The sequence below is a fragment of the Lynx rufus genome, unplaced genomic scaffold, assembly GCF_022079265.1.
Source record: "Lynx rufus isolate CCGP_SWC_20201006 ecotype Redwood Valley unplaced genomic scaffold, mLynRuf1.p SCAF_3, whole genome shotgun sequence".
Lineage (NCBI taxonomy): Eukaryota > Metazoa > Chordata > Mammalia > Carnivora > Felidae > Lynx > Lynx rufus.
Window position 1 is genome coordinate 185734638 of NW_025814845.1, and position 13368 is coordinate 185748005.

Genomic DNA, 13368 nt, shown 5'->3' on the forward strand with positions numbered 1-13368 from the left:
ATAAACATTAAAAAATTTTTTACAAAGGTGTAAGAAAGTCAGCACAACGCCCAGAACAATCTGAATCTTAGATAAACTGCCATACTGTACCAAAGATGGCTCTGCTATTTTCTAAAGAAGGGAGTGACATCACATCAATTAGTAACCAGGACTTCGGTGGATGAGTCACAGAACGAGACACAAAACGCAACAAAATGGCCCATTCCTAGGTAATATCCTCTCATCTGTTGAGTGTGTAAATACATGCACTGCTTATGTGTGTGTCTGTGTATGTGTGATCGATAAGATGATGGATTATAAACACCTATTAGATCCGAACGCTTCCAGTGAAGAAGGTCGGTGAATTTGACTTGGAGTCTCTTTACAATGCAAGGATGCAAAACTAAGCTGTTTATGTGCTTGCATTTCTCTCAGACGGGCTCAGGTCCCGCTGTCAGACGAACTGATGCGTACTAGAATACTTGTTCTTCCATTATTCGTGTGATAAATGGCATGCTGAGACTGGCTGCTCCCGGTTCCGTCAAGATGCCACTTGGAATCTCTTCCTTGACGTCAGAGTCGTCCTCTGAAAAGATTTAGGCGGATACTGTGAACCTGAAACACCAACCACAAAGTAACGCCCATTAAACTGCTTCAAACTTCCAGCTCTCAAAAGGATGGCTTTGTACATTCAATGCAGACGATATTTTTTTTTAAAAAGAAAACCAAAATACTTTGATGTTGCTTTTATATAAACCGGGAAATATGCAAAAACTGCCATCAGGGGTCCTGAGAGGAAGGAAGGGAGGGAGGGAGGGAGGGAGGAAGGAAGGGAGGGAGGGAGGGAGGGAGGAAAGAAGGAAGGAAGGGAGGGAGGGAGGAAGGAAGGCAGGGAGGGAGGGAGGAAGGGAAGGAGGGAGGGAGGGAGGAAGGAAGGGAGGGAGGGAGGGAGGAAGGAAGGGAAGGAGGGAGGGAAGGAGGGAGGGAGCGAAGAAGGAAGGAAAGAAGGAAGGAAGGAAGGAAGGGAAGGAGGGAGGGAGCGAAGAAGGAAGGAAAGAAGGAAGGAAGGAAGGAAGGAAGGAAGGAAGGAAGGAAGGGAGGGAAGGAGGGAGGGAGCGAAGAAGGAAGGAAAGAAGGAAGGAAGGAAGGAAGGAAGGAAGGAAGGAAGGATGGATGTTGTTCCCCTTCTCCACTAAGCCTAAGTTCTGGCCCTGTGTCCTCCGAGAGCTGGTGGCTTTGCTAGCACCTTCTACCCTGAGGTGGGTCCCAGGAAGCCGAGTATTGAGTTCTGGTGGCCTACTGGCTTCACGGGGGCAGAAGGAATGTCAGCTGCCTTAAGAGACCCTTGCCACTGTTGGGGATTCCCCTCAGCCTCTCCCTTTCTCTTTTTCTTCTGCCACAGAACAAATGTCGACAAATTAATAGTTCCTGGTGCTTTTTGACCTGGAAGCAAAGGTTAAGAGATGACATGCCTGCTTGTCACAAAGAAAGAAAATAAGTTCTTAGAATTACAGAAGTACCTCTTATGTACCTCAGTTATTTCTATAGCCATGAGAAAAGCTCCTGACGGTCGGTAATAATAGTCACAAGATTCCTGATAAGAGAATATACTGACTTAGTACGGGGGGTAAATTAAGTGTGCAGATTTCAGATGAATTCAGAACCCAGTTCCCTCTCGGAACCTCTAATCCTGTGTGCCCAGCAAACTATTAGCTCCACTTAGCGTCCTGCGGTCAAGATCTCCAAAACGAAACTCATCGAAATTCTCTGCGTCCCCTCTGCCGGCACCACTGTCTACTGACCATCCGGGGATGGGTCTCGTGTACCCGTGATGCTCATCCCGATTTGCGTGGCTCACGGCCCCTCCGGGCCGCCCCTCGACCCTTTACCCATCTGCACAGCCAGCCGGTGGTCCTGCTCACCTCTCTCACGGTCCCCTCATCTTCCCCACTACACTGAGTGCTCCTCGAGAGAATCTGTAAAAGGCTAAAGTATCCGTGACATCACTATGCCCCAGAACTACAGAAGGGCTGACGTAAACAGTGATAAAATTAGCGTGTTGTCGCAACGCTTCAATTTTACTAGACTTATGTTTAAACTGTAGCATTTGCCTTAACACAGCAAGTTACCCTGCGCATTTCACATGACCTATAATCCCAATGACTCCTGATTCTTGAGCAAACAACATATGCCTAGAATCTAGCGAGGTCCTCTCCGGACATTTTTCCAGTGATGGCTTGATCAACCCAGACTATTATAAAAAGAAGAAACTGAGGCCCAAGAAGGTTGAGGCTCTCCTAAGATAGCTCAGTGAGTGGGGTGGAAACCTGGCATTGGGTTCCAGAGCGGCACAGTTCATGATAATACCATGTTGCCTCCTTAAACAAAAATACTGGTAACAGTTTTGAGAATTAAAACATCGCTGGCCTGCGTTCGGACTAGAAACTTTACTCTAAAAATAGCTACTGGGCTGAAAATAAGTATTTATCTGTGAAACTCTCCATTCTAAAATACTTAGGATATTTGTGTTAATTTTGTGGAGCATTTTTATAAATTAGATCTTTAAAGGGAATTAAGAGGAGGGTGTGATGAGAAAACATGAAAACTGTTATTGTGGAGAGAGACACTGATTTGTCATGAGACTCCTAAGACAGCATTTTCCTTTTTCTGAGAGTGAGGCCCCAGTTTAACGCAGAGCATTTGGGCATTTTCCCCTTTATGACTAACAGCAGGCGAGGGCTTATCTTTGAAGTGTGGCTCTTTCTAGAGACTTCTGTGTCTGGCCATGGGTGACAAACACTTGTAATTTGCTCTTACATGGTCCGAAGAGTCCTACTTAGGTAGATGATCTTCCATTTCTCTTTCCAAAACTTGAAACTTCACATCACACCTCATTTATTTACATGTGGAGAAAACTGACCTGTCAACAGACTCTGACTTGTCCATGTGTGGCCAGCAAATTCCATCAGGGTCAGTGAACCTTTTCGAGGAGTATCTAACTGTCAGAAGAAAAATAAAATGAGGGGTGAGCTTTATTGTTACACATATTTTTTTTTTAAACAAGATTCTTTTTTTTTTTTTAATGTTTATTTTTGAGAGGGAAAGAGAGAGAAAGAGTGTGAGAAGGGGCAGAGAGAGAGAGGGAGACACAGAATCGGAAGCAGACTCCAGGCTCTGAGCTGTCAGCACAGAGCCCGACGCGGGGCTCGAACCCACGCTCTGTGAGATCTCCACCCGGGCTGAAGTCAGACACTTAACCGCCTGGGCCACCCAGGCCCCCCGTATTGTTTCAGACATTTTTAAAAGTCAACTTTATGGTTAACAGACAACCTACCCGAAATGTATGGGTTGTGCTGGGTCTTGAAAACTGTTCCACGGTCAGAGATCTTTCTCGAAGAGGCGAGCGTTCCAAACTGTCAGGTACTGCACTTAACACACGGTTCTGTGAATGCCTCCCTCTGTACTAAATAAAGGATAATATGTTTTGGTTTCAGGTAAACGCAATCCTTAAAAAAGACAAGAGAAGATTCCTTTCTTTGTGTTTCAACCATTCACTCATTTATTCATCCATTCACTCCCTTATCTGAAACTTTTATTTAGATACTGGGAAGTATAACATCTATCAAGCATAAATGTCAAAACACATGTTGATTATGTCATTTTATTATTTAACCTGATAAAACAAGAGCGTCCTAATAGATAAATACGGATTAAAAACCCAAACCGCATAAAGTACCCAATATTAAATTATAATAGAAATGTAATTTTGCGTTTATTTTTTTTTTAATGTGATGTCTGCCTTCCTTTATGATTTTACTCCAAGCCACGACATTCTAAGGTTACACACGCAAGCTGTGCAATTCTTGCCTTTCTAGGAATGGATTCTGCCGCTGCACTCAGGGAAGCAAAGGAATGCAAGAGAAAACATTCCATCGGTTTTTCTCCTTAGGCTTTTTAGGTTCCCACGACTGGGGCCCTTCTGCGTTTTACGAAATAGAGATGAGTTAGTTACTCGTAAGAGAGCGAAGTGGCGAGTCACTGTAACTGTGGGGGGACATCTGGTGATGCACACCAGCAGCCCCACACCTGCCCCACACCTGTTGCCATCACGTGGCTGCGTTGAGCCTGGGTGAAGAAGACATTCCCTCCACATCGCGACGGACATGGTGCCCCTGAGCCGTAAACATGAGAGCTGATAAAAATGGCAGGGGCGTTCTACAGAGCTCTTACTTTATGCAGGCGTTATTTCCCATCTATAAATTCATGTCATCCTTATATCACGCCTTTGAGGAAGGAATCACTGTGGCCCTTCTACGGGTCAGAAAAACAAAGGCGCAGGGAGATGAATTTCTACTACGTTAATTTCTACACTACATTTGGGTGGCCGGGCTCAAACGCAGATCTCCTGTTTCCTGACCTAACCTTCATGCTATTTTCTTTGCTATACCATCCTGACTGTCAGATTTTCTTTGACACCTGGACTTTCTGATTCGGTTCAAATCCGGTTTTCATTTCGCACGACAGTGAATTAACCCTCCCACCTCCCGTCAGTTCTCGCATGCCAGTTACTTTCAGGAAGCAGATTATGGAGACGTTTTACGTTACTTGAGTTCGTACTTGGCCCCAGAAGGGCCAAAATTATATTGTGGTTGTTTGTTTTGCAGTAGACGATCTAAATGGTGCACTTAAATATAATGAAATGTGTCTTACAGGAAGAGGTCGAGATCCAGGAACTGCCACATTCTGCCCACCAGCCTCTGAGCCTATGGGGGGTAACCTGCTCCTTGAGGCCTGAGCTGGTGGGGAGGACCCCCGGTCTATGCCAGTTTGCCTGTAAACACAACAACATGTAACTGAGCACCCAGGTGCAGAGACAGGGGGACAGACCTCACCACAAAGCTCCTCATCGGAACTGGTAATCACAGCTGCCTTTCAAAAGAAATGTTCGAGGAGAATGAGCAGAGTGTGGGAAAGACAAATGTAAAGAGGGGGACTGACCACCAGCTCCGGTCACCTTCTCCTTCCTCGGCAGTGACTGTCGAACTGTATTTACTGACTGCTCTGCGATGCTAGTCCCTGTACACGATACGGAAATAATTGAAGGTCTGGTTCCTCCTCTTAAGGAGCTTGTAAGTTACTGAAAACCCATGAAGTTATTAGAGAACAACGTAATCAGTTGATGTAATGAAGGGCTATGGTAAACGATTCTAAATAGAAGTGCTGTAGAAATCGAGAGAACGGAGCGATCAATGAAGGATAAAATTAATTACCAAAGTGTAGGGCCTCGATGAGGAAAACCATAAAACTTTATGTAAGGGCATTAAAAGGAGAGGCAAGATATGTTCTCCGATGAGAAAACTAAATATTGTGAAAGTGTCGGTCATCCCTACATTTGTAATAGATTTAATACCATCAGGTTCAATGTGATACTTTTCGTTTTTGAATTTGACCACCAGATCATAGACTTTGTCAGGAAGGGTGAGGAAAGGTTCAGAAGAGTAATGATGATAGACATTCCCCACCAGATACTGACATGGAAAGACTGTCTGGTTCATGCACAAGAACAGAGATGGATATTCTACAATAAGATTCCAATTCATTGATTCGTTCATAATCAAGTTATGAAAATTAAAATGTGACCATACTGGCTATCAAGTTTTAAAATACACATACTACCCATAGTTTAGAGGCTGCAAGGAAAGAGTTTCACGTCCTGCCAGTGGGACTATAGATTGTTAGAACCATTCTGGGAAGAGCCTTGGAAAAAGATGTGAAGAGTCGGAAAAATATCCATAATCTTTGACCCGGTAGCTTTAGTTCTAGGGTTGTACCAACAGGAAAAACAATTTAAAGACATCCTTACTGGGATTTATATGAAATGATACTCTACACCTGAAACTAATATTACACTGTTTGTTAACTAGCTGGAATTTAAATAAAAACTTAAAAGATTTACATAAAACGATGTCCCCTGTACATTATAATCGTGAAAATGTAGAAGGAAAAGTTCCAGTAATAGCGAAATATTTCACAAATTATCACATACCCATACGTTATTTCTAGTCGTTAAAATCATGCTTTCACAAATATTTAACAATGTGGAAAATAGGAATAACGTTAAGTGAAAAAAATATGAAAAAAGCTATATTAGTAGGAAAACGTAGTATTGGAAAAAAGATAAAGGAAAGAAAAGAAGAAACGTAACCACAGATAAAATTGGTAGTAAATTTATCAACAGTTATCATTTTTACATTTCTAGGTATTAGGCATACAGGTGACCTTTGACACCTACTTGTAGTTTTGGTACTATTCTAATGTCCCACTGTGAACTTGGAGTACTTTGATAGAAAAAAGCAGGTTACTTTGCTAAAAGTGAAAGGGCACGAGCAAAATCCCCACGAGGGAAGGACCAGCACAGCTGGCATGGTTGTGGGTCAGACAGAAAGAAAGGCTGAACCCAGTCAAGGCGGGTGATCAACAGTAATGGAAACAGGTATGCCTATCAATGAGGGCGACACTGCCCCCCAAGGGGCCAACGCTGGTTATTGGTGGGACAGACAAACCAACCCTTACTTTTTTTTATGCATAAAACACAGACGTAAAGAACAGTACATAGACTGTACGGTATATTTGTGCCATTAAAATTCCACAGGTGAGGGAGGAATTAGGAAAGATCGTCTAAAAGGGCTTCTTAGTATGGCAGTAATATAAAAAAAAAACCAGTTGAAAAACACGGGTCTATGGTGTATGGATAGGAAGGGGCAGAACATGAAGGGAAGGTATAGTTGAGGCACAGATTTCAACAGAAAATAGAAAAGGTTTTGGATGAAAGCCTGTTAGTGGAGCCCAGGGGGGCTGGGAGGAGGAGGAGAGGGCCAGCAATGTGCCAGTGACTGGGGCATGGGGTCAGGGGTCCCAAGTGGCCACAGTGGGACTGGAGGAGGGGAAGAGCTCTTGAAAAGAACTATCAGAGCAAATAACCCCGGATAACCCGAACAACACCAGAAATACCAGTTCCGGAGGGTGAAAGACACAGTAATCCATCACAAAGCTGAACATGGCTCTGTGCAATACATCCAGAAAAATCCAGTTGCTGCTTAAGCACTGGCAGCTGATAATGCACCCCATCCCTGCAGGGGGAGCCTAAGGCAACCCCCTTAATGACTCCCTCCCTTGCTGCAGGAAGCCTGGGGCCAGTGGTCCGGGGGGTAGGGGGTGGAGGTCTCGGAAGCTGCATAGCACCGCGGGGGAGCCCCAGGCTCTGCCTCTCCTTCCTGGGAGCTTTGGCTAGTTATGCAACTTCTCTCAGCCTCTGTCTCCTCCTCTTGGATCTGGGATCCCACGAGTACTAACTCAAAAGATTTGTGGCAGGGAATAAGTCAGATAATAAATGTGACTCGTCCCGCTGGTGCTGGTAACAGAAAGCTGTCGACAAACACTAGCCGTTATTAATGTAAAGACTGCTGGGCACTTGAGTAAGTGATAAAGCTGGGCTGCTCCCTAATACCTCTGTAATAAAGGAAAAGACAAGTTCCTTTCTAACAGGGCAATGATTTGGTGTCGAGCCCTAAGGTCAAAAGCTTTTCTGAAACTCCCCCACACAGAGTGAAACACAGCCTTAGAGATAAAAAAGAACGAACAGTCATACTACTCCTGAAACCAACGTTACACTACATGTTAACTGACTAGAATTTAAATAAAAACTGGAAAGACGCAAACGCGGGTTCTCTGCCTGACTTTACTTTCCAGCACGCAGCTTAACTACACTACTGAAACGCATTTCGTGGGAAATATTCAAATTAATGAACTACTTAGAAGGTGTCCACCTGTCTCTATCCTCCGTCACGTGTGGCTTCTGGCTCCCCAGGAGAGAAACAAGACTTACGGCTTTGTTCCCCTTAGAACTTCATCGCTGCACACACTGGGGGTTTTCATCCTCTGGGAGTCTGAAGTGAGAGAAGGCAGCCTCAGATGTGCAGGCGTCTTCCTCGCGGAAGCGTGGAGTCCGCGAGCATCCGAGATTCGTCCCAGACGGTGCCGGGCCAAAGACGGAGCACTGGCCCCCACACCCAGTGATTTGGCTTCTTGTTCATTCCTGGGGGCGGGAGGGGTGGGGGGGGGAGCCAAATTAATTACTCAGCATGTAAGCATTCGGTGAACAGGGCATAGATAGATGTGCCCATTACGAGGCACTGTCTGGAAGAGTGCCCACCTCAAGCAGATACTTCCGAATATTGGCCGAACGAATGGACAGACTATCATTTCCAATTCAACTTCCATTCCACTGAAGAATCGTCCACAGGAACATAAGGTCTAAGGTCCTCCCTGACTGCAATCACACAGTATAGCCCAGAAGATTAAGAATTCACAGCTATCTTCCCCTTATCTGTTGACCCTCACCTAACGGTAAGTCACTTTCGTGGCTGCTATTGGAGCAGTGCGTTTTCATTCTCACACATGGCTGTATCCTTCCCTGAGCGTGCTCAGACACGCCTAGCACGCGGACTTCTGCAGGCCTCGTGCTCAGGTGCATGCGGCCTAGAGAGCAGGCTGCGTCGTTATTTCGCATACGTACTGCGTTCTATCCGCAGAACAGGTAGGTCTCTGCTGAAGTGGTTTTGCTTGAATTGTCATCACACAACTCAAATCACTATAAAAGTTGTTGGAGAAGCGATGAACCTGAGAAGAGTAAAGACAGTGAAAGTTAAAAGGCAGCCAGCGCCACTGCAATCTCTGGTGCCTGTCGGGAATCAGCAGGAAACAAAGGCGCGCTCCACTGGGCTGGTTTGAGGAAAAGCTTTAAAAGGGACTATATTTTATAAAGACGGGCGAAGAGGAATTAACAGGGAATGGCTTAATTTCCCAACACAACGTAACAACGCCACAGTAGGGATGCATTACCACTTGGAAGCCGGGAGTGGCAAGAAGGGAGGGAGAAGTTTCTGGAATCCGGCAAGGGGAGCTGCAGGGAGAAACGCCACCAATCACTGCGACCTGGCAGAGAGGCCAGGAGTGAACAATGTCCCACGTTCTGCTCCCATGTTGAGCTCTGAGAGCCATATGGGGCGAAGGAGCCCTCCAGACAGCTAGAATGTACCAGCGGCCAGGGCATACCAGGGTGAAGAAGGTAGAGAGAGAATCTGGAGAAGCAAAGAAAGGGTACCCCAGCTTCTAACTGGGCTGCTCCCAGAGGAAGTCCTTCACAGCTTGAGGAAGGTAGCTGCCAGGAAGGGTACAAGAGCCTAGGAAGAAACCCGAACACCAGACGTCAGACCCTTAAATTTGAATCCCAATTCTAACCGCTTCCTGACTGGTGGTCTTGGAAAGCTTACTTGGAGGTTTAATTCCCTAACCTTTAAGTCCAGAATACTGATACATACTTTGTATGAGAATTAAGTTGAATAACACTGGGAAAGCACGACGGGCTAAATAATCCCGAATTCCCTATTTGGTCCCGCGATATGACCAGCTAGGATGTAAAACAACATTTGATTCAGGCAAACAGGATTTCTGAACTAGAATCATATTCTAGTTCGAGAATAGATGTAGCAACCACAAGCACATTTTCCCCCATGCTGAACATGTAAAAACAAAAAAATGTTAGCGGAATAAATTAAGACCTGTCATTACTGCTAGAACACTTTGACTATTTCAAAACAGGCTCTAATAATACTTTATTTTCAACTTTGTCATCCATTCATTTCCTTTTAAAATGGGTCCAAATGAAAACAATGAGTCAGCTGTAAAAAAAATTTTTTTGAAGCCCATTAAAGCTATAAAAAGAGGGTGGCCTGGATGACTCAGTCAGTTAAGTGTCCAACTCTTGATTTCAGCTCAGGTCACGATCTCATGGTTTGTGAGTTCAAGCCCCACGTCCGGCTCTATGTTGACAGCACGGAGCCTGATCAAGATTCTCCCTCTCTCACTGCCCCTCTCCTGCTTGCACCCTCTCTGTCCTTCTCAAGAATAAAAAAATAAAAAGCCACAAAAGGAAAATACTTGTAAAAAAAAACTCCTGAGATTGAAAACTTTCCATATTTTTCGAGCTTAGTTATATTTTGCCTAATACTTATAGATTCTTTCCTATGCTGTCATCAGCCACCCATCTTTACGCGATTCATACTGCGTATGTGAATATGCAAAGTGGGAACCAATGCTGATCCTTCCAGAGCAGTTTAAAAAGCCCAGAGAAAAATACAATTAGCGGCAGCATTCTGAAAGTGTATTTTGAACCGCAAAAGCAAAGCAGTCTTACTGCAAAGCCCTTACACTACAGAGTAAAACAACGCTATTAGATATTTCTATTTTATTTGACTTTTTTTAATGTTTATTTATTTTTGAGAGAGAGAGAGAGACAGAGTGCGAGCAGGGGAGGGGCAGAGAGCGAGAGGGAGGCACAGAATCTGAAGGCTCTGAGCTGTCGGCACAGAGCCCCACACGGGGCTCGAACCCACGAACAGTGAGATCATGACCTGAGCCGAAGTCGGACACTTAACCAACTGGACACTTAACCAACCTAGATATTTCTATTTTAAACTACCACTCCCTGACGGTACATCCTATTCAGACCCGTGTTCTTCTACACTTTGCAAAGGTAGTCTGTTTATGTGCTCTTATGCTAGATGCATAGTTTTGCCTCTCCCTTGAATATCTTCCCTTTTCCTTTCGGCCTTACCAAATCTAATGTATCATTTAGGATTTAATTCAGGTATTACTCTACTTTATGGAGGGTGTGCTATTTTTTTCTCCGGGGCATTTACGAGCTAAAGGATATCAAATTACAATATACAACGCGATGTGATGTGCTATGATATGACACGATACACAATTCGCATCTGGTTACAACGAAAGCGAACGCTGATGGAGTGCCTCCTCTACCCTACACGTTGTACTCAGCATCTTATCTCTTTTGCTTCGCACAGCCTCCTGACCCACAGATCCCATCGATTATGAGACTGAGGCTTTGAGGGACTGATTCAAGATCACAGAGCTCATAAATTGTGCCATCGGGCCCGACACTTGTAGTTCTGTGGCTCAAACTCTCATCCACCCTACTGTCTACTGGCCGCCTCATCTTGCCTGTGTGCCTGTGTGCGTGTGTGCGGTGTTGTTTGGCCTGGCTTGACTCCCTCCAGCTGAACTGCGTGTACCTCAAGACCAGGAAACCCCTCCTGTCCTTTTTCTCTGCTCCCCACCCGCACAAGACAAGCTGTGCAAAACATAAAGTCCAAACTCTTGAGTGTTACTGAAGGTCTCCCATGGGCAAGATCAGCCTTTCCAGCCCCACCCTCCACTAGATCTTTGATTAAGGAAGCAATTCAAGAAAAATGTCCTGAGTGCCTAGTACGCACTAGGCTTTGCATTAGGAACTCTCACCTGTTTACAGAAGTTGATCCTCACGGCAATACCCTGGACAACGTCTTATCATCATTCCCTAGGTAAAGGAAACTCAACTTTGGAACAGTTAAGTGACACGTCCCAAATAGTTCCTCCATAGTTTCTTGACTCTCACTACCCTGGTCTTGACCCAGTGCCCCCCGTGGTCCCAGCATCCCCACCTTTAACCCTGCCCCGTCCAATCACTGTTCTCCAAACACACCCTCCCACTCCCCCATGCCTCTGCTTGGCCTGAAATGACCCACACAGACCTCCTACCCGTGCAAGCCCTACTTGCTTCTTCGTGGTTCTGTTCAAATTTCACCTCCAACCTAAAACATCAAGGCTCGAGCTCAGGTCAGGATGAATCATTCTCTCCTTTATTCTCCTGAGGCCTTGTTTTGCACAGAACTGACCCAATGTATTGCATCTGACTTGCATTATGCTTTTCTTTCTACTTGATCAGGGACTATGCTTCGTTCATGTATATGATTGATACAACTGAACATACCTAATACAGTGCACTTAATGTAAACTCAATAAATGTTGAATGGATCCAACATATTCTCATTGACTTTTTTTTTTTTTTTTTATCATTTTGGAGGGAAGACAGGAGAACATCTGGATTCTTCATATTGGCTAGAAATGCTGGGGAAAAGCATTTTTTCTCTTTAAAAATATGGATGGGCACCTGGGTGGCTCAGTCGGTTAAGCCTCTGACTTCAGCTCGGGTCATGATCTCGTGGTTCGTGAGTTCAAACCCTGCGTCGGGCTCTGTGCTGACAGCTCAGAGCCTAGAGCCTGAATCAGATTCTGTGTCTCCCTCTCTCTGCCTTTCCCCTGCTCTCTCTCTGTCTCTCTGTCTCTCTCTCTCAAAAATAAATAAACATTAAAAATTATTTTTTAAATAAAAATAAAAATATGTAAACAGTTCTACAGCTCAATGCAGGTGGGAAGTTTCAAATCTGAGTGTCTCTATTCAAGAATATGGTGATGCTACTAAACTCTATACACAAATTATTTTTATTTTTATTTTATTTTTTTTCCACAAATTATTATTTTTTTTTAATTTTTTTTTTCAACGTTTATTTATTTTTGGGACAGAGAGAGACAGAGCATGAACGGGGGAGGGGCAGAGAGAGAGAGGGAGACACAGAATCGGAAACAGGCTCCAGGCTCTGAGCCATCAGCCCAGAGCCTGATGCGGGGCTCGAACTCACGGACCGCGAGATCGTGACCTGGCTGAAGTCGGACGCTTAACTGACTGCGCCACCCAGGTGCCCCCACAAATTATTTTTAAAGTAGTCCAATTGACAGACCCAAATACTCGATATAGAAAGGCAGGCACTCTGACATAAAGGCCATAAAATACTGAAGGAAAGAGAGAGACTGGTAGAAAAACACCTACCTGAGGTGGATTAAGATGAGAAGCCAGGGATATACTTCGGGCTTCAGAGCTTCTGGATGGGGGAACACTCGACGCATCGGTGTTCGTACGAGAAATGAGTGTAAGTGGAGATTTATTCTCAGCTACTTTCAATTTTTCTTTCTGTTTCTTTCCTTCCACGTCAACGACAAAAGAAAAATCAATATTATTAGGAAACATATTATCTAACATAGGTACTTAAAATTCTCTGTTCTAAGAGAATATTTGCTCTGGAGTTACCGTGAGTCTACGATGGCCACTGAACCTTGTATAACATGGAGACCCCACAAGGCAATTGCCTGATGTGATGCTTTCCACACGCACGTCCTATCATTTCGGTGGTAGGTAGAAAACTAGGGATTATACACTGGGGCAAGAAAAATTCTTGGTATTGTATAATATCCCAACTAATCTTTTGGTTGGAAAAGAACGTATTTAAATTAACATGACTACTACCCTACTGATCACATAACATTAGCCAGTGTTGTCCATCACTGGCATTTCTAGGATTTGTTTCTTCTCGATCTCAAGTAGCTTCGAGAACATTTTACCAGGTTAAATGAAGTAACTGTACAATTATCTGTGTT

At 44.5% G+C, this 13368-nt stretch overlaps 1 protein-coding gene and 1 long non-coding RNA gene across 3 annotated transcripts in view; one reads left to right on the forward strand and one right to left on the reverse strand.

Moving 5' to 3' along the window:
* LOC124520539 (uncharacterized) lies at window positions 1-654 on the forward strand. Its single transcript, XR_006964336.1, has 2 exons — window positions 1-209; window positions 415-654. It is a non-coding gene; the product is annotated as an uncharacterized LOC124520539 (long non-coding RNA).
* Window positions 517-13368, reverse strand: part of FAM149A (family with sequence similarity 149 member A) — a 55258-nt gene continuing 42406 nt past the window's right edge. For both annotated transcript variants that reach the window (XM_047091467.1, XM_047091466.1), the window contains exons 9-15: window positions 12764-12915; window positions 8555-8658; window positions 7865-8074; window positions 4690-4810; window positions 3314-3442; window positions 2900-2978; window positions 517-594 (exon numbers count right to left, since the gene is read on the reverse strand). In XM_047091467.1, coding sequence (XP_046947423.1) covers window positions 521-594; window positions 2900-2978; window positions 3314-3442; window positions 4690-4810; window positions 7865-8074; window positions 8555-8658; window positions 12764-12915 — 869 coding nt within the window. In that variant the 3' untranslated portion in view covers window positions 517-520. The remainder of the gene's footprint in view (window positions 595-2899; window positions 2979-3313; window positions 3443-4689; window positions 4811-7864; window positions 8075-8554; window positions 8659-12763; window positions 12916-13368) is intronic.